Source organism: Orcinus orca, chromosome 3, assembly GCF_937001465.1.
Source record: "Orcinus orca chromosome 3, mOrcOrc1.1, whole genome shotgun sequence".
Classification (NCBI taxonomy): Eukaryota; Metazoa; Chordata; class Mammalia; order Artiodactyla; family Delphinidae; genus Orcinus; species Orcinus orca.
The window spans coordinates 83,697,810-83,723,152 of NC_064561.1; the positions used below are offsets into that span (position 1 = coordinate 83,697,810).

A 25,343-nucleotide genomic window follows, 5' to 3' on the forward strand; every position below is an offset into this window, starting at 1 on the left:
TGCCCTGAAATTGTGTCAAAATTTTGGTTGTGTACCTTTTTTTGGGAGCTGGGTCCATATAATTCTTTAGAATCACAGAGGCATCTGTATCCTTAAAAAAAGTTAGGCATCACTGATTTGGTAGTTTGGGATGAATTAGAAAAATGATGTGTAACGTCTCAGATTTGTTAGCTGCAGTTTTTTTTGGTTTGTTAAGAATAAAGACATTATATGTTTTGATTATATATGCATTTTAAATTAGTGTGAACTACTGTGTGAATATCAATGCAAATGTGAGTTATTTTGATAATCATGGCAAAACTGACAAAACCTCCCCAGCTTTTTCTGATGGAGTCAGTTCAGTGGGTATAAGTGATCTCTCTAGGTTGTCCTAACCCTCATTCTGAGGCTCGTCCAGGATACTGTACGTTCTCCAAGACCCAGGGACATGGTCACTTTTATAATTGAATACTATTCTTTTATCACACAGTCATAAAACAGATTTTTGCTTTTCCTCTGACATATGTCTTCTTGTTAAAATTACCAGCTAATAAGTGTAAGTCTTTAGGGCATAAGTGGAAGAGATCATCTTTGATAATCTCAGAGTATTAGTCAACTTAAGATGTATGAGTATAGTTGTGAAATGTCAACACATTTAAATCCAAGCACTAGGGATTTGTAAAGCAGAAAAGACCTTGACTCCATGAAGTCATATATTACTGCAGAGAACATTCTGGTCTTTTGTGAAGGGATTTTGGCAATCTGCTTTTCCTTTCATTTTATTTTCCTTCTGAGCTTTCTGAAGCTTGAATTTTTGGATAGTGTCTTCGCTTTTATTTTTCTGCAAAACATTAGGAGTTGTGTGTATGGGAAAAACTAGACTTGATATAAAAAAATTAGACCAGTTTAGATTAACAGTATTTTACTGTAATTCATCCATATAATTACCTTATCACTTAAATAGTAAAACTGTCTGTTGGCTACATGAATTTGTTTGGTACTTGGTTTGAAACTTTGAGAGAGTACATTCCAAAACGTAGCCAAGTTGGCTTCAGTTCATACACAACAGATTGCCTGCTGCAAGTATAAATAACCGTATTTTAAAAATCAAATCTATTTCGTGTTTTTCTTTATATATTTGAGGAAAAATAGAAAATAAAAGTTAGATGAGTGTTTTTAGGAGCATTATTTTTCTTACTCTTGGGTTTAACATTCTTAAAATATTTTTGACTTTGTACTCTCAGTAAACTGCCTTCTGATAAAACAGTTCACTGTTCTCAGCATTCTATGATTTTTGCCAAAATAGAGTTATAAAAGTATCTCTACAAGCTCTCTTCAATGTAAGACAAAATTCCACATAATGATAGGTCTCCAAAAGGAATAATTTGGTTTCAAGGTTGAGAGTGTCAGTGAAATGGAATGCTAACAACTGCTTTTTGTTATATTAAAAAAAAATGTATTTTTCACTCTGTGATCTTTATGTAATATATATGTTTTAAATACATTTATAGTAACTGCCTGGAGGTTAAGACTGATTCAGTTCCTTTTAGTATAGGCTGTTAGGCAGTAAAAATACAACTATATTTTAAACAAGAAAATGTTCATGTGCCATAATATTTACAGTAAATTATATAACAGTTTTAGATGATGTCGTATGTTACACTATATAAACTCTTTTCTTAAGCCAGAGTCTTTGTATATATTATCTTTCAGTGATTGTACACAGTGGTATAGTGTTTCACTTGATATGATTTTAATCACTGTTAGGTTGAACTTGAAAGAAAGTTGGAATCCACAACTAAGTCTAAGCTGCATTATAAGCAGCAGTGGGGACGAGCTTTGAAAGAACTTGCCAGACTTAAACAGGTATGTAGTTTATAGCTAATGATGGATTATTCTTTTTATGTCTTTCTCCCTTGATTTTTTTTTTTTTTTTACAAGTTTACACATTTGGCAATATCTGTTAGGTTCATATGTCTGTATTTAAATGTCCAGTTCTGTATTTGAGATTAGGCCCCACCCCCCCTTTTTTTAATGTGTTACATATAAGATCCTCCTTTATAAAAACTAAAACTTCTAGTTCCTTTTTCTTTTCCTTTTTTTTTTTTTTTTTTTTAAAGCCAACTATCCTCTTCCCCACAGCAAGTTGGGAATAATTTCTACTTTCACTTTAAAAACAATCATTCTTTTTCTCCTTTTACTTTCACTTATAAAACTACCATCCTTTTTTCCTTAGTATTAATTTCCTTCTATTGGGAGTGCCTTTGGGGGGAGAATTTTAAGAACGTATTTTAAAAGTCATTCCTAGGAAGACACAGTAATTTATTCATTAAAAAAAAGGATCACGGGATTTTTGCATAATTTTACAAGGATTTAAAAGTGAGAGTAGTTTCCTAAATTCTTTACTTTTTTTTTTCCTTCCTGGTATCAGGTAACAAATGCCATTAGCTTCCTGAGGAATTAACCTTAATTTTGGCTATAATTTCGTCAAATTATTAAGATCAAATAAAATATGAGCAAGATTTTTATTTTGAATCTCATCTATGTGACCTAAACTTTTAAGGATCATTAGTGGTTAGTTTATTGTAAGTTTTGCTTTTTTGAAATGTGTCCGTTATATGCCAAATGCAATTTTGGTATGTAGGGTCTCTCAGATTTGTATTTTTTTTTAATGTGTCTCCCAAACCATCAAATGTCATTAAACATCTCTGTGGTATTGTACTAAATGCTTACCACCTTCATAGAAGAGTATGTACTAGACTGCCTGAGAATAAATAGTGCAGTTTGCCTTAACATAGCTTTTAGATGAATTGAGATTGTAAGCATAAGTATAAAATAATATTACACACACTGAATATGTTTTATAGGTGCTCACAAGACTAAGGATAGATGAATGAATGAATAATCATATATAGTACTGAGGGCCTCCTGTGTTCAAGGCACTGTCCTAGATTTATAGTTATAAGTAAAACATAGGTCTTTGCCTCAGGGAGCTTGCAGTTTAGTAATAGGGAAGAAAACTATAAATATAACATTTACTGCCAAATAGTAAGAGCCCTGAAAAGACCTGTACAGAGTACTCAGGAGGGGAAGTACATCTATTTAATAGAACTTAGGAAAGGTGTCATAGAAGATGAGATATTTGAGATGGATCTCTGGAGAATTGGTTGTGATTTAGGAAAGCTGTGGGGAAAATGTATATACAATGAATAGAATGATTATAGCAAGGAGGCACAAAGTCAGAAAGCATCGACTCTCCATGGAGAACAGAGGAGGTCCCATTTTAGAGGTCATTTCAGGAAATAAGGACTAGGTAGCAGTGGGAACATGACAAGGAGATTATTGTAAAAGACATGGTTTTGGTAGATTCTATACAGTACGCTATACCTAATCAGAATGCAGAGTGGAAAGTCAAAGATGATGTCAAGGGTTCAAGCCTTAGTGTCTGGAAAGAGAGTTTTCCAGGATTGTAATGATGGTTACTAAGACAAGAAGCTGATTGAGGCATGGGGAGGAGACAGGACTTGCAGATTTGAACATTTTAATTTTTACAGAAAGAAATTCAGCAAGCATTTAGAAATATGGACTGATGTTGGGAGGATGATTGAGCTTAATAACATGAAGGAATCCTTTTGCAGAGGTGATAATTGAAGATGTGGCAGATAGAACTTAGAATTCTTATGTTTAAGGAGGAAGGAAAGCTGATAAGTGCTTGGTATTATGCTAAGCCCTTCATACGTTTTCATTTGATCCTAACCAAGATCCCTATATAGCAGGTAATATTTCCATTTTATCGATGAAAGAAACAGACTTAGAGACATTAAGTAAGTTGCGCACGATCACACAGGTACTAAGTGATAGAGCAAGGATTAGACTCATTTGACTAGAGTGCGGTCTCAGGCTCTTCCTGCTTTATAATGTTATGGTTTAATTCCATAGAAGCCACATAGTGAAAGAATTTCAAATAGAACAAAGTGAGCTGTGGAAGACATTAGGGATTTCTGACAGAGTGAGTATTGAAGCAGAAGAAGTCATGATTTGGCATATCATAAGCAAGGAAAATGACATCACTGACAGATAGACTAGCTCAGGTAATGAGAATTAAAGTGACTTTGAAAGAGAATAAGCTAATATAAAGTCATGATGGCAAGATAGTTAAGTTACATTTAGTACCACAGGGAGGAGTCCCTGTGGAATTGGGAGCAAGGAAATAATGTGGTGAGAGTGGCTATTAAAAATAACAGGATACAAATTCTACCACAGGCAGCATACATAGCAGTTTAGAACATGGCCTTGGAGTCAAGAGAGCTGTATTGAATCTTGGCTGTACTTCTTAACTACCTCTGGGACTTGGGGAATATAATTTCTCTGATTAGTCTCCTCATTTGGAAAATGAAAAATCTTTCCTCACAGGTTGTTCTGAGAATTAAATGAGTGGTCTGTAAAGCATTTAACACAGTGTTTCGTACATAGTGTATGCTCAATAAATGGTAACTGTTGTTAAAAGGATATGAGCCATAAAGCTATTGTGTAGTATTCTTGGTTTCAGTCATTGGGGACCTAATCAGATGGTAGCTTTGGAATATTGATGAATAGAACAAATATTAGAAGGATTTACGACTGAGTAGCTGAAAAATGACAGACACCAACCAAAAATAGAAAATTTTTAAGTCTACAAGATAGGAGAATGTTGTTATATAATAGTAGCAGTGAGGAAGTGAGGTTCAGTATAGTTTGACTAGTAACAGTAGTTTGTATTTGGATGGTAGATTTAATATAGATGTTCTGTAGAAACTGACAAAAGGGGGAAAACCTATGTTAGGGCTAATTGTGCACATATGCAATACTGTCAGTAGGTGAACTTCCTAAAGTTAGGTGTAAAGAGATGAGAGTGCATTGAGTCTGAAGAAACATCTATAGTTGTTTTATTTGTTCATTTTTCATTCATCAAGTACTTATTGAGAGCCTATTATGCACCTTGCACACTGGTAGATGCTCTAGATACAGCAATTCTCTCCCCACAGTAAACTTATTAAAGTTCAGCTGGGAGGGCTGATATTTAACAAGAACATGGCAGAGTGGTAAGAAATGCAAGTGAAGTTAGCATAAATAATAGAAAATAAGTATTAGAAAAACACGAGGACAGTGGGTTATCATTGTATTTTGTCATTCAAAGCTGAGGGAGAAATGGTTCAAAAACGGTGTTTCAAATATCAGTATTAGAAAAAGGAATCCAAACTGGAAAAGAAGTAAAACTGTCACTGTTTGCAGATGACATGATACTATACATAGAAAATCCTAAAGATGCTACCAGAAAACTGCTAGGGCTCATCAATGAATTCGGTAACACTGCAGGATACAAAATTAGTGCACAGAAATCTCTTGCATTTCTATACACCAACACCAAAAGATCAGAAAGAGAAATTAAGGAAACAATCCTGTTTACCATCACATTAAGTAACTAGGAATAAACCTACCTAAAGACCTTATACTCTGAAAAGTATAAGACATTGATGAAAGAAATTGAAGATGACACAAACAGTTGGAAAGATATACCATGTTCTTGAATTGAAAGAATCAATATTGTGAAAATGACTTTACTTCCCGAGGCAATCTACGGATTCAGTGCAATCCCTATCAAATTAGTAATGGCATTTTTCACAGAACTAGAACAAAACTTTAAAATTTCTGTGGAAACACAAAAGACCCCAAATAGCCAAAGCAATCTTGAGAAGAAAAAAACGGAGCTGGAGAAATCATGCTCCCTGACTTCAGACTATATTACAAAGTTACAGTCATCAAAACAGTATGGTATGGGCTTCCCTGGTGGCGCAGTGGTTAAGAGTCCACCTGCCAATGCAGGGGACACAGGTTTGAGCCCTGGTCCGGGAAGATCCCACATGCCATGGAGCAACTGAGCCCGTACACCAAAACTACTGAGCCTGCGCTCTAGAGCCCGTGAGCCTAGAGCCCATGCTCTACAACAAGAGGAGCCACTGCAATAAAAAGCCCACACACTGAAACAAAGACCCAGTGCAGCCAAAAATAAATTAATTAAAAAAAAAAAAAACACAGTATGGTATTGGCACAATGACAGAAATATAGATCAAAGGAACAGGATAGAAAGCCCAGAGATAAACCCACGCACCCATGGTCACCTAATCTATGACAAAGGAGGCAAGAATATACAGTGGAGAAAAGACAGTCTCTTCAATAAGTGGTGCTGGGAAAACTGGACCAGCTACATGGAAAAGAATGAAATTAGAACACTCCCTAACATCATACACAAAAATAAACTCAAAATGGATTAGAGACCTAAATGTAAAATCGGACACTATAAGACTCTTAGAGGAAAACATAGGCAGAACACTCTTTGACATAAATCACAGCACTATCTTTTTGGATCCACCTCCTAGAGTAATAAAAATGAAAACAAAAATAAACAAATGGGACCTAATCAAACTTAAAAGCTTTTACACAGCAAAGGAAGCCATAAACAAAATGAAAAGACAACCCACAGAATGAGAGAAAATATTTGCAAACAAAGCAACCGACAAGGGATTAATCTCCAGAATTTACAAACAGCTCATGCAGCTCAATATGAAAAAAACAAACAACCCAATCAAAAAATGGGCAGAAGATCTAAATAGTTCTCCAGTGAAGACATACAGATAGCCAAAAAGTGCATGAAAAGAGGCTCAGCATCACTAGTTATTAGAGAAATGCAAATCAAATCTACAGTGAGATATCACCTCATACTGGTCAGAATGGCCATCATCAAAAAGTCTACAAATAGTAAATGCTGGAGAGGGTGTGGAGAAAAGGGAACCCGAACCCTACACTGTTGGGAACGTAAATTGGCACAGCCATTATGGAAAACAGTATGGAGATTCCTTAAAAAATTAAAAATGGAGCTACCATATGATTCAGCAATCCCACTCCTGGGCATATATCTGGAGAAAACCATAATTCGAAAAGATACATGCACTGAGTGTTCATTGCAGCACTATTTACAATAGCCAGGACATGGAAGCAACCTAAATGTCCATTGACAGAGGAAAGGATAAAGAAGATGTGGTACATATATACAATGGAATATTACTCAGCCATAAAAAAGAATGAAATAATGCCATTTGTAGCAACATGGATGGACCTAAAGATTATCATACTATGTGAAGTAAGTCAGAGAAAGACAAATACCATGATATCACTTATATGTGGAATCTTAAAAAAAAATGATACAAATGAACTTATTTACAAAACAGAAACAGATGCACAGACATAGAAAACAAACTTACGATTACCAAAAGGGAAATGTTGGGGGGAGGGATAAATTAGGAGTTTGTGATTGACTTATACACACTACTATATATAGAATAGATGATCAACAAGAATATAAGCACAGGAATGTATAGCACAGGGAACTCTACTGAATATTATGTAACAACCTAAATGGGAAAAGAATTTGAAAAAGAATGGACATATGTATATGTATAACTGAATCACTCAGTTGTACACCTGAAACTAACACAACATTGTAAATCAACTATACTCCAATATAAAATAAACATTAAAAAATAATAATAAATATCAGTATTAGATATGAAATCATTTCAAGTGTTTTGTTTTTTGCGGTATGCGGGCCTCTCACTGTTGTGGCCTCTCCCGTTGCGGAGCACAGGCTCCGGACACGCAGGCTCAGCGGCAATGGCTCACGGGCCCAGCCGCTCCATGGCATGTGGGATCTTCCCGGACCGGGGCACGAACCCGTGTCCCCTGCATCGGCAGGTGGACTCTCAACCACTGCGCCACCAGGGAAGCCCCTCATTTCAAGTTTTAAAATGGAGAGTAGATTGGGAGGAAGTGGCAGACAGTGCCTACCACTGAAGAAATTTATGCAACTTATGAAGGATAAGAGCTAATGCAATCGTAATTAATTACAAGGCATTGCCAAAGTTAGTAATGAAAAGATGGAAGCCTGTGAGCTGTTGATAGGGCATTTCTTCTGGAGAAATGAGTGATTAATTATCAGAGCATAATTTCATTATAATTGTTATGTTTCTTAAGAAATATCCATGCAAAAATTCATTACTTTGAGTAAATTGATTTTTAAGTTATGTTAATATGTGTATGTTGACAGACGACATTGTTTTCACTGTTTGAGGTGGTTTTTCAAATGTAAGAAAATAATCTGAACAAAAACCCCCCCAGTTCATGGACTGAGACTCTTAAAAAAACGTTCAGTTTAAAAGGCTCCCACCCAAGCACCCCTCCTTCCTAACATATGCATTCTCATACACTTTTGCTATCTTCTGGATTTTTCCTTTAATTCATTGTTTTCTGTTTACCCTTTTTTCCTAAGTGTTTTCTATCTTCTTGCCTAAAGAGCATTGGCAAAGTAATTTTAACTATTCGTGCCTAATAACGGAGGATATCACAAAAGTTCAGATGCCTCTTTTCTCTTAAGTTACTGTAAGTGAATTAAGAAGAAAAGAAAACGTGGTGTTAAATTCCTGGTTCAACTCCAGACTTCTACTTCATGAAAGAAAATAGTCTCATTCTTTCAGTACAGTAACCTTCATTGCAGACCACTTCTATTCCTTATCCCACAGACTTTCTGCTTTAGAAACAACATTGTAAACATATTTCAAGGTCACTAGGAATCACTGATGTTCTACAGACCACATTTGAGATGCAACACTTTAAGAAGAAATTTAATAGACCTTGCGATTACCATAGTGAATTGTGTTCTGCCACTGTTTTTGGAAGATTAAAATTAATACCTTCATCAAATAGGCACAATTTATATGTGTGAAAGTTACTTCAATTTTTTTTCTAAAGCTTTTTATTAAAAACACATTGTATTTGAATATAAAATTGGAATCCTCTATCTGCTTTTGTTCAGAGGATTGTTTGTGCAACTTCTTGTTTAAATTGGATTAGTACCATGTTAATTTTACATTGCCTCTGGTGAATAGCCACGGGGCTATAATCTCTGCCAGTAATTTGTCACAGCAAAATCCTCTGGAGGGCCATACAAAACATTTGTGTAGTACGGGTTAGACGGCGAAAGCCATATCTTAGATTGTTAATAAATGTTAATGACAAAACCCAGCTGGTAAAGCTTGGAAATAAGACCTAATGCTCCGTGCCTGTTGCCAAAAGAATGTTTAAACAGAGATTTCCATTACTCAAAGGTGACCCAGTATAGTCAATTTGTGAATTTAAAAAATCATAATCTTCCAATTATTTGGAAAAAAATCTTTTGTTCTGATTCAAAAGCATAAAACCCTGTTTCCATGTTGTAAACTTTTTTGTTCTTGGGTAACTGGGTAGGCGACAGCTGTAAAATATAAATAAGTGTAACGTAAAATGGGTCCTAACTTAGAAGACAAGGAAACGATATCCATACAGTCTGGATATGCTATCTTTGGTATGATGTATAACACTGACTTTAAAGAGTTCTGGTTGTTAGACATTTAAGGGGTAATTTAGATTCTTTTTTTCCCATCTCCAAGTTAAGATTGTTACTTTACTGTGTTCTAAGTAGCATATTTATTTTAAAACATTTCTTGACACATTAGAATATAGTTATGGAGGAAGAATAACAGCCACTACTTTTTAAAAATAAATGAATCATTGTTAAAAGGTATGAATTTGTTGTTCTGAGAAATTTAACATTTTTATCATGTCTGATACATTAAAACTAGGTATGTTTGTTCACAGGACAGGAAACAGAACTAAGATTTTGGGTAGGATGTGAGTCCCTTACCATATTTGTGCACAGTAGATCTGTTTAAAACTAAGCTGATATATTTAGTTAAAACAACACAGACTTCATTGGCTGACATCAGCACTATCTTGTCCAGCCTCCTGCTTATCCACTCAGAGTAATTAATTTGATTAATTTACAAGTAATTTAGCCAAGGATGGGATGTAAATCTTTGTTTAAGAAAACAGTTGGAGGTCCAAGTCTTGGTTAAAAACTGTGTCTTGAAACCATCCAGGCCCTCCTACTGACTTGTCAGCTCTGGGTTATTTTCAGAAAACTTGACTTGAGCTCCTTAGTTTAGCTGTAAGTTTTTTCCCACAGACTTACATGGTATGTGTGAGTGGGAGAGTAAGTAGTGGCCACGTTTTAGCCGCTGTTTAGTCTAGTGTATGCATGTTTACATCTCCTCTCTGGATTTATAGGCAGCCAAGGCAAAATAAAGATTATACTCACTTGATTGAGGAGCCTTTAACCCAGAGCACCTGGCAGCAGAGAGGATTTCTTCCTCTAACCTCTAATTTTTGTGTGTGCATGTGTGATTATTATTAATGATATATACTTGACTAAAAATTCAAGGCATTTAAAGGCTTTTCTTATGTTTAAGGATTAAAATGTTTCAAGTTTCATACAGTTTTACAAAATAACCTAAAATTAAATAATTGACCATTTTTTTCCTGTTTGCAATTATATTTGCTTAGTGTAAAAGAAATCCAAATTTTGCAGCATCATGACATAGAAAAATAATAGTCACTGGTAACCTTATCACCTCCTCAGCCAGAGATAACAACTTGGTGTATCCTTGTCTGGATTTCTTTTCCTTTCTTTATTTTTTAATAATTACTCTTTAAATGAAATATATCATACATTCCAAAGAGGGGGAAGAAAGAAGATTCTTCTGCACTTCAACCCCCACCTTCTAGTGTAAGAAACAGCATTATCAGTGCTCCTTGTGCCTTTTCTAACCTGCATCCTCTCCACAGGTAACTACTTAGCTGAATTTGATATTTATTATTCCCTTGCTTTTCTTTATAAGCGTATAAGGTATTAAAAATATCAGTAAACAACAGTTTACTTTTGTATGTTTTTAAACTTTATATACATGGAAATATTCTGTTTGAATCATTCTTCTGTGACTACCTTGTGTGATTCAAAATTTAGCTATTTTGATGCAGTAGCTAAAGTTTATTTTATTGCTTTATAAAACTTAAACATATGAATATTCTAAGTTTTCTTATAATAAGACAACAGTGAAATATTTTATACATTAAAATTTTTCTCTAGTGTTTAAATCTAAAAGTAGAACTTCTGGTCATAGGGTTCACTCATTTCTTCTGCTTCACTAAATGTTGTGAAATTACTTTCCAAAGTGGTTGTACAAATCTGCAGTTCCGAAGAATGGTGTATAATTGTTATTCTTCACACCATGTCTAACACTTGGCTGTTATCAGATGTATTAATTTTTTCCAGTTTGGTGGGTCTGAAATCATACCATTCTGTGGCTTAAATTTTCATTTCCCTGATTACTGACTTTGAGCATCTTTTCATTTGTTTATTAGACTTGCATGTGGAATGTCTTATTGTCTTTTGCTCAACAGAAATAAATCAACAGATTTTGGAATCACCAGACACAAAGTTAGAGATAACTACTAGAAAATAGGTGATATGATGGAGAAATGTATTAGAGAAGTAGAACCTTTTCAATCATATAGACATTCTGGAACTGAAAAGTATCACAAATGAATTGTAAGATTCAATAGCTGAATTAACAGCAGAACCAAGGATATGTGAACTGAAGATAAACCAATAAAAAGTGTCCAAACTGGAACAGAAGAAAGGATGGAAAATACAACAAAGAACATAAGTGACATACAGGATAGGGTATATGAGACTGACTACTTTTTGTGTAGCCACAGACCCCTGTGTTAGTCTGTTTGGGCTGCTGTAACCAAATAGCACAGACTAGATGGCTTATAAACAACAGAAATTTGTTTCTCACATTTCTGAAGGCTGGAAGTCTGAGATCAAAGTGTACACATGGTCAAGTCCTGTGTCGAGAGGGCCCACTTCCCCATTCATAAATGGCCATCTTTCCACTGTCTTCACATAATAGAAGAGCTAGAGAACTCTGCTGGGTCTCTTTTGTAAATAATTTAAAATAGTCAAACTACTAGAGCTCGTTAATGCATTTGGTAAAGTTGCAGGATACAAAATTAATACACAGAAATCTCTTGCATTCCTATACACTAACAATGAAAGATCAGAAGGGAAATTAAGGAAACAATCCCATTTACCATCACATCAAAAAGAATAAAATAGCCAGGAATAAACCTACCTAAGGAGGCAAAAGACCTGTACTCAGAAAACTATAAGATACGGATGAAAGAAATCAAAGATGACACAAAGAGATGGAAAGATATACCACGTTCTTGGTTTAGAAGAACCAGTATTGTCCAAATGACTACCCAAGGCAATCTACAGATTCAGTGCAACCCCTATCAAATTACCAATAGCACTTTTCACCGAATTAGAACAAAAAAATTTACAATTTCTGTGGAAACACAAAAGACCCCAAATAGCCCAAGCAATCTTGAGAAAGAAAAACGGAGCTGGGGGAATCAGATTCCCTGACTTCAGGCTATACTACAAAGCTACAGTCATCAAAACGGTATGGTACTGGCACAAAGACAGAAATATAGATCAATGGAACAGGATAGAAAGTCCAGAGATAAACCCATGCACCCATGGTCACCTAATCTATGACAAAGGAGGCAAGAATATGCAGTGGAGAAAAGACAGCCACTTCAATAAGTGGTGCTGGGAAAACTGGGCAGCTGCATGTAAAAGAATGAAATTAGAACATTCTCTAACACCATACACAAAAATAAACTCAAAATGGATTAAACACCTAAATGTAAGACCAGACACTATAAAACTCTTAGAGGAAAACATAGGCAGAAACTCTGACATAACTCACAGCAATATCTTTTCAGATCCACCACCTAGAGTAATGAAAATGAAAACAAAAATAAACAAATGGGACCTAATCAAGCTTAAAAGCTTTTGCACAGCAAAGGAAACCATAAAGGAAAAGACAACCCACAGAATGGGAGAAAATATTTGCAAATGAAGCTACTGACAAGGGATTAATCTCCAAGATATACAAACAGCTCATGCAGCTCAATATGAAAAAACCAAACAACCCAATCAAAAAATGGGCAGAAGATCTGAATAGACAGTTCTCCAAGGAAGACATACACATGGCCAAAAAGTACATGAAAAGAGGCTCAACATCACTAGTTATTAGAGAAATGCAAGTCAAAACTACAATGAGGTATCACCTCACACTGGTTAGAATGGCCATCATAAAAAGGTCTACAAACAATAAATGCTGGAGAGGGTGTAGAGAAAAGGGAACCCTCCTACACTGTTGGTTGCAATGTAAATTGGTATAACCACTATGGAAAACAGTATGGAGGTTACTTAAAAAACAGCTACCATGTGATCCAGCAATTCCACTCTTGGGCATATATCTGGAGAAAACCATAATTCGAAAAGATACGTGCACCGAGTGTTCATTGCAGCACTATTTACAATAGCCAAGGCATGGAAGCAACCTAAATGTCCATTGACAGAGGAAAGGATAAAGAAGAAGATGTGGTACATATGTACAATGGAGTATTACTCAGCTATAAAGAAAGAATGAAATAATGCCATTTGCAGCAACATGAATGGACCTAGAGATTGTCATACTGAGTGAAGTAAGTCAGAGAAAGAAAAAGATCATATGATATCACTTATATGTGGAATCTAAAAAAATGGTACAAATGAACTTATTTACAAAACAGAAATAGAGTCACAGTTATAGAAAACAAACATATGGTTACCAGGGGGAAAGGGGGAAGGAGGGGTAAGTTAGAAGTTTGGGATTGACATATACACACTACTATATATAAAATAGTTAACAAATAAGAACCTACTGTATAGAACAGGGAAGTCTACTCCATACTCTGTAATGACCTATATGGAAAAAGAATCTAAAAAAGAGTGGATATATTTATATGTATAACTGATTCACTTTGCTGTAGAGCAGAAACTAACACAACATTGTAAATCAACTGTAGTCCAATAAAAATTAATTTAAAAAAATAGCCCCAAAGCAAAGAAAATATTTAAAGCCATGGATGAAGAGGGAAACGTTTCCTTCACAGGAGCAACAATGAGATTGACAGATGAACTTTCAACGGTAGTAAAGGAATTCATAGTGGAATAACATCCTTAAAGTACTGAAAAGAAGTAATGGCCCACCTAAATTGAGTAGCCAGTGAAAATGTACTTCATTATTGAAAGCGACGTAAGACTTTCAGACTAACAAAAATTGGGAGAAAACAATAATCACAGTATTTGTTGGGTTTAAAATATAGAGAATTAAAATTCATGGCAAATAATACAAAAGATATGAAGGGATAAAATAGAGTTAAAATGTTTAAAGTATGTTGCATTTTCTGTGAAGTTGTAAAGGTCCTAATTTCTATGTAAAAGAAGAGTAAAAATAAGCTGATAGAAGGGAAAAATAGAATGACATAAAATATTAGGTAAATCTAAAAAAAGACAAAAGGAGAGAAGCAGAACATAAAATAGATGGAAGAAGTAGAAAATAGTAATATGTAAAGATTTAAACCCATATATATCACCCATTTCTTTAAATATAAATGGACTGAATACCATTATTAAAGACATATTCAACTAAAACCTGAATTAAAAAAACAACAGTATGTGACTTAAATATAAGGACGCTTTAACTATAAGTACAAAATGGTTGAATTTAAAAAGAGGGGAAATTGTATGTTACATTAATATTAACCCACAGAGCTTAGACTCTAGGGCAAGAGGCATTACTGTAGATTAAGAGAGTTTTCATAATCATAAAAGGGTCAGTCACCTAGAAGTTGACAACAGTTCTACATTGAGTGTTCCTGGTAACAGCCACAAATTTATATAAAGCAAAAATTAATAGAACTAAAAGGAGAAATGGACAAACGCATAATAATGGTAGATTTTACCGTAACTCTCCTGGGAACTGATAGAGCAAACCAACAATGGATAATAAGATTTAGAAGATTTAGATGACCTAACCATTGTTATATGTAGAATATTTCATCAAAAAAGTCCCAGGGGGCTTCCCTGGTGGTGCATTGGTTGAGAATCTGCCTGCTAATGCAGGGGACACGGGTTCGAGCCCTGGGCTGGGAGGATCCCACATGCTGCAGAGCAACTAGGCCCGTGAGCCACAACTACTGAGCTTGCGCTCTGCAACAACAGAGGCCACGATAGTGAGAGGCCCGTGCACCACGATGAAGAGTGGCCCCCACTTGCCACAACTAGAGAAAGCCCTCACACAGAAATGAAGACCCAACACAGCCATAAATAAATAGATAGCCAAGCATTTAAAGCCCTTTAAAAAATAAATAAATAAATAAACAAGTCCCAGGATACACATCATTTTCTAGTGCACTGGAACATTTAGCTAAATTGCTCATATGCTGAATCGAACAGCAATTCTAAACAAATTTCAGAGGATTGTAATTCAGAATATGTTCTCTGAGCACAGTGAGATTAAGCTAGAAATTAGTAATAAAAAGATAATAAGTATCCCCCATGATTGAAATAGTACACTTCTTATAACCCATGGCTAAATTGGAGACCACAAATGAAATTAGAAAATGTCTTGAACCAAATATTTAAAACATGTAAAGACATGAGCTTTAATGACGATTGTGCTTAAGGAGATTTATAGCCTCAGGTTCACTTGAAAAATAATAAGAAAAGCATGAAATCTGTTCTCTAAATATCTCTTTCAAACAGTCAGTAAGCAAATAGGAAATTAGGAGGAAGGAAATAATCAAAATGAGTAAAAATTGATGAAATATGGGGAAAATGTACAGCAAAATCAACAAAGTTGGCAAAGAGTGTTCAAGGACCAAAACAATAGGCAGTAACTCCCAATATCAACGTTTAAAAAAAATGGGACAGGGCTACAGATCCACAGACATTTAAGGAGATAAGAGAATGGTATGAAACTTTTATGTGAATATGAGAGAACTCACAAAACCAATACAAAAAGAAACAGATAATAGAATTAGTCATGTAGCTATTAGAGAAATTTAATATGTAATGAAAAACCTTCACCAAAAGAAGGCTCCAGACCTAAGTGGCTTCACGTTTCAATTTTAGTAAACATTTTAGAAAGAACTAACACTAATCTTACACAAACTGTTTCAGAAACTATGAAGAGAGAATACTTCTCACTTTTTAAAAAAATGAGACCAGCATTATCTTGATCCTAAAATCTGAGAAGGACATTATAAGAAAATTAATTGGCCAATCTCATGAACATAGATATAAAACTTGTAAGCATCACAACTAAGTTTATTTATTAAACAAAGGGGAAGTTTACTATTTACCCCCTTAAAAAATAAAGGAGGACTTCCCTGGTGGCGCAGTGGTTAAGAATCCGCCTGCCAATGCAGGGAACACGGGTTCAAGCCCTGGTCCGGGAAGATCCCACATGCCACAGAGCAACTAAGCCCATGTGCCACAACTACTGAGCCTGCACTCTAGAGCCCGTGAGCCACAACTACTGAGCCCACGTGCCGCAACTACCGAAGCCCGTGCGCCTAGAGCCCGAGCTACGAAACTCGGAGAAGCTACTGCAATGAGAAGCCCACTCACCACAACTAGAGGAAGCCCGCACGCAGCAACGAAGACCCAACAACAAAGACCCAATGCGGCCAAAAATAAATAAATTTATAAAAGAAAAAAAAATAAAGGAGAAGAAATCAAATGCTCCTATCAAAAATGCAGAAAAAGTTAGTACCCATTCATAGTAACAATTCTTAGCAAACTAAGAATGTAGGGGAAATTTCTTAATCTAATAAAACCTACCAAAAAATATTTCTTAAAGGTTTTCCTCTGAGATCAGGAATGAGAGAAAAATGCCCTCTATTATCATTTCTTAATATTGTACTAGAGGTTCTATCCAGTGTAACAGGCCGAAAGGGTCTATCATCTGGAAAGGAAAAAGTAAAACTGTTGTCATTTGCAGATGACAGTTGTTATGTACATAGTAAACCAGAAAGTATCTACAGATGAACTATTAGAATTAATAAGTGAGTTTAGCAAGCTTGCTGGAAGCAAAATGAGTATGTAAATATCAATTTTAATTCTCTATACCAGAGACAGAGAACAGAAATTTTTAAACTCTGCCATTTGCAGTAGCATTTAAAAACTTGAAACTCCTAGGCGCACATTCCAAGAAAGATGCTACTCAGTATATAGAGAAGTATAAAATATTGTTAGACAAAATTAAAGAAGACCTGAATAATTGGAGAGGTAAACTATGTTCACTGTTTGAAGAATTAATATTGTAAAGATAATGGTTTTGGCCAAATTGATTTGTAGATTCAGCATAATCATAAGCAGTTCCAGCAGGCCTTTTTTTTCAACCCTAGAAATTGATATTTATATGAAAATACACAAGTCAAGAATAACTAAGAATTTTGAAGACAGAAGACATACTATCAAATATCCAGAGTTATTGTTACCAAAGTTACAGTAATTAAGACAGTGAAGTTTACTGGAAGGATAGAGTCCAGAAACAACTCATATATAAAAGGACAGAGGTGATGTATAACAGGTGACAGTGCCAAGCACTGGGGGAAAAAGTTGTTTTCCAATAAATGTTGCTAAGTCAATTGGAGCTCTATATGCGGAGAAGAAGAAACTTGATCTCACCATACACAAAACCAATTGCATATGAGTTTTTGATAAGTGAAGCTTCAAGAGGGTAATGTAAAGTAATGTCTTCAAAACAGGCACATAGGGACTTCCCTGGTGGCACAGTGGATAAGACCCCCACGCTACCAATGCAGGGAGCCTGGGTTTGATCCCTGGTCAGGAAACTAGATCCCACATGCATGCCGCAACTAAGACCCCATACAACCAAGTAAATAAATAAAAATTTAAAAACTGAGGCAGACAAAAAGACAGATAAATTTAGACCATATTAGAATTAAATAAACAACACCATTAAAGTAAAAGGCAAGACAAAGACTAGTGGAAAATATTTACAATTTAAATAATTGACAAAGGATTTATCCAGTATATGTAAAGAACCACACACATACCAATAAGGAAGGATGGACGGCCAAGTAGAGCAAAAGGCCAAATGGTTGAACAGGAATTTTACAGAATAAGAATGCCATTAAAAATATTAAAACACGTTCAACCTCATTAGTATTTGAAAAAATGCAAAATAAAATCATGAGATACCACTGCATAAGTTATCAGAATGGTTTAAATGAGAAAAAAAAAAAAGAAAAAACTGACATTACCCAGTTTTGGCAAGAGTATAGAGCACTGGAATGCTTACATGGGAGTGTAAATTAGTACTACTACTTTAAAAACAGACGATATTTACTAATATTGAAATTCTTAAACCCAATGACCCAGCACTTTGAATCGCACGTATATACACAGTAGAAATGCATACAAAAGTCCATGAATGTACGATAATGTTCACATCAGCTTTAAAATACAAAACTGGAAACTTAATGCAAATATCCCTCGGGAGTGGAATGAAAAGACTGTATATTCATCCAATAGAATGCTAAGTAGTACTGTGAATCATCAACTACACATAATACGAACGGATCTGAAAAAATGTTTAGCGAAAGAAGCCAGACATAAACTTACATTGTACAGTTCCACGTACACACAGTTCAAAGCAGTGAAAACCTACTCATGGTGTTAGAAATTAGTCCTATCTTTGGTGAAGGATGAGTGGTCAGTGACTTGGGCGGGAGCACAGAGGGGCTTCTGGGGTTATGATAATCTCCTGTTTCTTGTTCTGGATGGTGGTTATGTGAGTAGTTCACTTTGTAAAATTTGACCAAAGTGCACCTTTATGATTTGGGAGTTTTGTTATTATTCAGTAAACGCTTCTTTTTTAAAAAAGATGATATTACCTATTGATCTAAGCTTTCCCATTTAGGGGTTCTGTCCTAAAGAAAGAAAAGCACTTCTGATCCCTAAGGAAATATATAGAAAGATTCATGAGCTAACTTTGTTAGATGACAGGATGTCTTACTGCAGCATTCCAAAATGTCTGTTATTGAGAGAGTGGTTGACTAAATCATGGAATATACATTGTGTGGAATGTCACACATTTATATAAAAGAAATTTTATCATGTGCATAGATTTCTATGTAAGCCTTGAGAAAAGAGTGGAAAGGCATATTATTTCTTGAGGTAGGAGTGGAGTTACTAGTACAGGGACAGTTATTGAACCTTAGTACCTCTTTGTATAATTTGTATTTTGTATAATTAATTTGTATAATTTACCATTCCTTTATATAATTGTAATTTCTTAGATGATTTTGTATAATTAACCATTTCTTAAATACTTCTCTTAATCATTGGTCCTGTGGCAACTCATTGTGTTGATAGCAGACTCTTTCTTGCCTCTAACTACTATTAGATCTTACGATATTTAGCTAACCTCAATCACTGATTGGGCCGTGAGTGGTTATGGCTTATAACAAGAAGGCAGATCACAGAAAAGTTTGTAAAGAGAACCTGGGCTTTCTAGATAATAGAATCTGCAGTGTGTGGCTCTATCATGGGTGCTGTCAAGGAGGATTATAATCATAAGTCAAAGTCAAAAATATATTTATTCCTAACATTAGAGATCTGCCTTGTTTCTTTCAAGCGGGAGCAAGAAAGTCAAATGGCTCGTCTTAAAAAACAGCAAGAAGAGTTGGAACAGATGAGACTACGTTACTTGGCTGCTGAGGAAAAAGATACAGTAAACACCGAGAGACAAGAATTGTTGGATATAAGAAATGAACTGAACAGGTATAATAACTAAGAAATTACTTTTTTTCATACAAAAACTAAAGTTCAAATAGGACAACTTTTTATTTAGTCATTGGTCTAGGGAAAGTACAACATCAGGTCTTTCAAGAATAAGGTACATCATATATAAAATGTAGCTGAATTATACAATAGAAAATCTTTGCCAAAGACCATTACTCTTAACATTTTTTTGCCATGAACGTAGCCGTATTTAGCTTTTTTGTTTCCACTCATAGCATTAGTACTTTAAATTTTATTCCTGTGTGACTATTTTAGGATTATTGCTACTATTTCAAGGTAATTGATTATACTGAATTTTTAATTACATAAAGTAAAATAAGTTTCAAATATTGTTATATTCTTAATGTAAGTAATACAGAATATAGCTCTTAATTATTGCCGTGTGTGTCAGCAGCTATTTTAAATGCCTTATATGCCTATCTCCACTTTTTTTAATCCTCGAAGCAACTTTTTGAGGAAGATATTATCCCCATTTCGAGATGAAGAAACCAAGGATTAAAGAGATTTAAGTACCCTTTCCAAGGTCACACAGCTAGTAAATCGGGGAGCCAGAGTTCATATCTGATTCCAGAGGTTATATTTTTAACTACTCTGCAACAGTGGGCTTCTCTATAGTGTCATGTTCATCTTAGTTACAATTTCAAGTATTTGATGTTAGAAAAGTAATCATTAGGAAGCAGTATTAGAACAAATTACTGTCTTTTTAAGGGGAGTGTACAGGAAGACTTTCTAACTTAGTTTAGCAAGAGACTAGTATTTTTGTTGCAGCGAAGCATACTGTCTTAGCTCAGGCTGACATAACAAAATACCATAGATTGGGTGACTTAAACAACAGAAATTTATTTTCTCACAGTCCTGGAGGCTAAAAGTTCAAGATCAAAGTGCCAGCATGGTTAGTTTCTGGTGAGGACTCTCTTCCTGACTTGTTAGACAGCTGCCTTACCTCTGTGTCCTCACAAGCTCTACTGTGTCTCTTCTAATAAGTGCATAAATCTCATCATGACACCCCTGCTCATGATCTCATCTAAACCTAATCATCTCCCAAAGGTTCCATCTCCAAATACCATCACATTTTGGGCTGGGGCTTTAAACATATGAATTTTGGGAGGACACAATGTGTACATAGGACATACATTTGACAGAATATCCCATGATATATCCCTATATAAATGGGGAAAATTCAGTCACTATATTAGGTGGGTTTGGAGCTGAATTACACCACTGCATTTAGAATATTAATGTATAAATATCAGTTGGAAAAGGTCAAGGTCTATAATGCATGCTACAGGGCTCAATTCACACTATTATTCTCTTTTTGTTCAGCAAATATTTATTTGGTATCTACTATGTCATAGGTTTGGAAGATGTTACAAATTAATTTTAACATGTCCTTTGCCTTGCAAAATTTTGCTATTATATATAGCAATTTGTTTTAGTTTAGCAAATACATATTAAGCACCTACTGTTTGCTGAGCACTGTTTTGGTGGTTTAAACAAAGATAGCTATTTGCCGATAAGTCATATAAAATTAAAACCTATTATTAATGTCTTAATCAGTTAAGATTTAGGGAGAACTGAAACCAACAAGATTAAATACATTAGAAACAAAAGCAGAGTTCTCTGTATAAATTATAAGAAAAATCTCTCAAGTGATGGGCAAGACATAATAAAACAGTTGATGTGAGGAAGCCTAGGAGGGTTTAAGTGACTACTACTAACAGTGTGACTTGGCTGCCAAAGAGCCAGTGCAGTTAGGGACATTCATAGAAGGAGTGTTCAATACACACTGTGGTAAAACCACCTCTGGGTTGTTCTTACCAGTGTGCAACAGACTTTAAGGGAAATCAGCTACCTAGAGAGCTGCCAAAGGAATGTGACCAAAAAGTGGTTAGGAGAGTGAAGGATATTAATTTGTAGAGAAGTCTTGGGCAAAGTATTAGAAAGTTCTCTTCAGATATCTGGAGGGCTACCATGTTAAAAATAATTCAGTAGGATTTCCTCTTGAACAGAATCATAGCCAGTTATTGGAGAGTATAAAGGCGCATACTGAGTTCAATATAAGAAGGAACTTTCTAACAGCAATTCTAAAAGCAGTAAGTTCCTAGTGACACGAAGCTGGGTGAGTGGAGTCCATACATAGTGTTTGTCAGGGAAGTAAAGTTTCCTTTGATAACTTTATGGACTTCTTCAGCCACGGGTTCTAAAATCCTGTTGTGATCATGAATGTTGATTGCATTTTAGTAAAGACTTGATAGGGATAATCTCTCAGTTGTGTAAAACTTTCATTTGTCCTTCATGCATAAACAAATGAACAGGGAAATGGTTGAACTTCCTGGTACATAGTCTGGCACTGTGTGTCATTAATCTCCCAAGAGGACCTCTTCCTCCAAGAGAGCTGTTGTAAGAGTTAGAGTAGGGGAAACAGCTATTCAGAAATCTTCTCTTACTCATCCCCATGTGTTGCTCAGTTTTACTAGTGTCCCATTAATCACTTGATTTCCACCCCAGTCTCAAAGCACAGGGCCCTCACTATTTAGGGTTTTTTTCTTAGAACAGAGAGAGGTATTTGGTGTCCTTTTTGGACTGTATACCTCAGTTTCTTGTTCTTTTGTGAGGGATCTTAGGAGTCAGTTCAGGTTTCAGAGAGGTATATGAACAAACAAGACTGTACACTCCCAGTGCTCCTTGTCTGTCGGGGCAGGACACTCTCCTCCCAGGCTCTTCCTCCCTCTCCCCCCAAACGCCATGTGTAATTTGAGAAGTGGATTTGGTTCTCATTGGCTTACTTACCATGAAGACCATCTAGAAGCAGGGCCTTAGACTCAATTGCTTTTTTATCTTATTTATAAAGACAAAGGTTAGGAGTAGTTGCAAATTAAATATTTTCGTAGCCAGTTATGTAGAGTATAAAGTTATGTCTTAGTTGTAGATTCCAAATTAAATTAAAACCTACTCTGTGTCCAAACTTAGTATACTTACTAAGTGATAGTAATGCCAAGTATACTTCCCATTTTCAAGGTAAAGTGATTGATGATATTCCATTGTAAAGACCCAAATCCCAGGCTGGCACCTGCTCCCCTTTCTTCATCTCTTAGATAAGATCATCATGCATATAACTTGAAGCTATCCATACAGTCTCTTAAAATGTACATGCCCTTTGAACCAGGCATTCACATCTATAGAATATCACTTTCTATGAATACTTAGTAATATAAGCTCCATAATAACGGGAACTTTTCTTCTTGATTCAACTGCAGTATCCCCCAAACCTAGCACTGTTTATTAGTAAGAGTAAATATTTGTGGGGTGAATTTAGAAGAAAATTTTATGTTCAAAAAACATAACAAAAGTTTAATAACAACCTAAAGATCAATAATAATGATATAGGAAGATATTCATTATAGTAATAAGTGATACATACAATGTACAGAATTGCCTATATAGTTTTCTAAAAAGTTAGCAATACTGTGTTTAAAATACATGCATTTTTAAATTGAGAATACAGAAAATTATTACTCAGATTGGTTATCTCTGGTTAATAAGATTGTGATGATTTTCTTTTCTACACATTCCCCAAATTTCTACAGTTTTCATGTATTATATAATTAGAAAAACAAGTATTGTTTTTAAAACTGTCTTTTATAAGTGCCCTAACTCTGCCCAACCAAGTGGTTTTTGTTTTCTTCCTGAAAATATTACTAAAAAATGTATTTTACCACGAAATCATTTTGTTTTTAAGTGGTGTTGTTAACCGAAAACCAAGAGTGTTTGTTGCTTGCTAGAGTGGCATGCGTTCTTGACTTCTCAGGTTAAGGCAACAAGAACAAAAACAGTACCAGGATTCCAGAGAGATTGCGAGTGGAAAAATGGATGGCCCACATGGCAGTGCATTGGAAGAAGGTTTGGATGATTATTTGACTCGCCTCATAGAAGAAAGGGATACTTTGATGAGGACGGGTGTGTATAATCATGAGGATCGAATAATAAGTGAACTTGACCGACAGATCGGAGAGATTTTGGCAAAAAACAATGCCAGTAATTAATAACATTTGGAAAATCTTCACAGAGACTCCAGGTCTAAATTTTAATTTAATAGTAAAGCCCTCAAAAGAAGGGAAAATGGATGTTTTACAATGCAATTTCCAGTTTTTTATAAGCAAAATTTTGTATGTTATTGTATAGTATTTATTCGATTTTATTTACTTTATGCTACCTCTCCCACTCTGGTTTATTTGTAATTGCGTTTTATATTCTCATTTTTAATGACTTTTCAGTGTTTCTCATAATTTATAATTTCATGGCTAACTTTCAAAACAGCTTTTCACTAAATTTGTTCTCAGAGAAATGACTGTAGTAATTTCCAGTTACATAATTTTTTATGTTGAGCCAAAAGAGTACATGTTGCACTTTAAAAATGCTGTCCTGTTCATTTGAATAGAGGTATCTTAAAAGTTGAGACGACTTGTAAATGCAACTAGTTTTATTTAATTCATTTTAGATGAGCTGTCTTTTTTAACTTGTAACATTTGCAGGTGACACGTTCGAAAACAGAAAGCAGGATCAGTGCAGAGAAGCCATTTGTGATCTATTGAGTGACAAATTAGTCATTTATTTAAATAAAGTTAATACAGATTAAACTTGTTTCAACAGCTATTGAATTTTCAATTTTTTAGTATACTCTTAACTTTTAAGAATATGAAGTAATAGCTTAGTAAGTTTTCTCTGTCAGTCTCCTGCTCAAGATTGCATTGTTTTCTTTTGTTAAAAATAGAGAATTCATTTTGCAGTAATAGTAATACTAGTTGTTAATGTAAACCCTCTGTAATAAAACATGGAAACAGATGCATAAACGCTTTACCTAAGAAAGTAGAGTGAAAACCTACTATTTTTGCCTCCCCCTGAATTTAATCAGTCTTTTACAAAAGAACATGAGATTAAGCCATTGGATTTATGTAGTGCCATGTCAGTATAAATTTTTAAGAATTCCTTTACATCGTATTCTTCAGAGCCAACATTTGCCCTCAAAGCAACACTTTCCACTTCCTTTTACAGGGTACTGAAAAGGTTTGATTAGCAAATTCACAGATTAGGTGAGCTTTGAAATATATGTAGTTTAAAATTTCTTACTTCCAAATATAATAAATTTTAAGTATATACTTTAAGAAATATTTACTGATAACTTCCACAAAAACAGAATAGGCTATTTGGTGACACTAAATTTTCTGTTGTTTTCAAGGTGGTGTATTTCTTGTTTGGGAAATTAAAGTCCCTACATGCTTTATATGTTTTTTTCCTCCCCCCTTGTTAACAAGTATTAATCTGAAAACAACCCAAGAGTAAATAGAGAAATTACTGAGAGAATAATGAATATGTGAATTATAGCAAGAATGTGAAGTATTAATTATGGCTATATATTTTCTCTCATTGATTTTTGTGCCACATGAATGGAACAGAAGTATTCTTTTTATTTGGGAAGGTCTTGGGGAAATATTGTGACTGTGCCTTCAATTGCACTGTGTGCTGCATGTGACTTTTCAAACACTAGAGGGGGCCTCAGATTTAAAGAAACAAAAAGGACGTTTCTAAAATGGATGTGCGGTTTGCCTTCTCTAATCTTTTGGCTATGTATTTCATCAAATAAAAATGACACTTGTATGCA

At 34.9% G+C, this 25,343-nt stretch overlaps 1 protein-coding gene across 6 annotated transcripts in view; it reads left to right on the top strand.

Annotated features, from left to right (window-relative positions):
* CEP120 (centrosomal protein 120) overlaps positions 1 to 25,343 on the top strand; it is an 85,887-nt gene extending 60,544 nt beyond the window's left edge. For all 6 annotated transcript variants that reach the window (XM_004267423.3, XM_049707171.1, XM_033423721.2 and 3 more), the window contains 3 exons: positions 1,747 to 1,845; positions 19,518 to 19,663; positions 23,493 to 25,343. In XM_004267423.3, the coding sequence (XP_004267471.1) occupies positions 1,747 to 1,845; positions 19,518 to 19,663; positions 23,493 to 23,727 (480 nt within the window). In that variant the 3' untranslated portion in view covers positions 23,728 to 25,343. The remainder of the gene's footprint in view (positions 1 to 1,746; positions 1,846 to 19,517; positions 19,664 to 23,492) is intronic.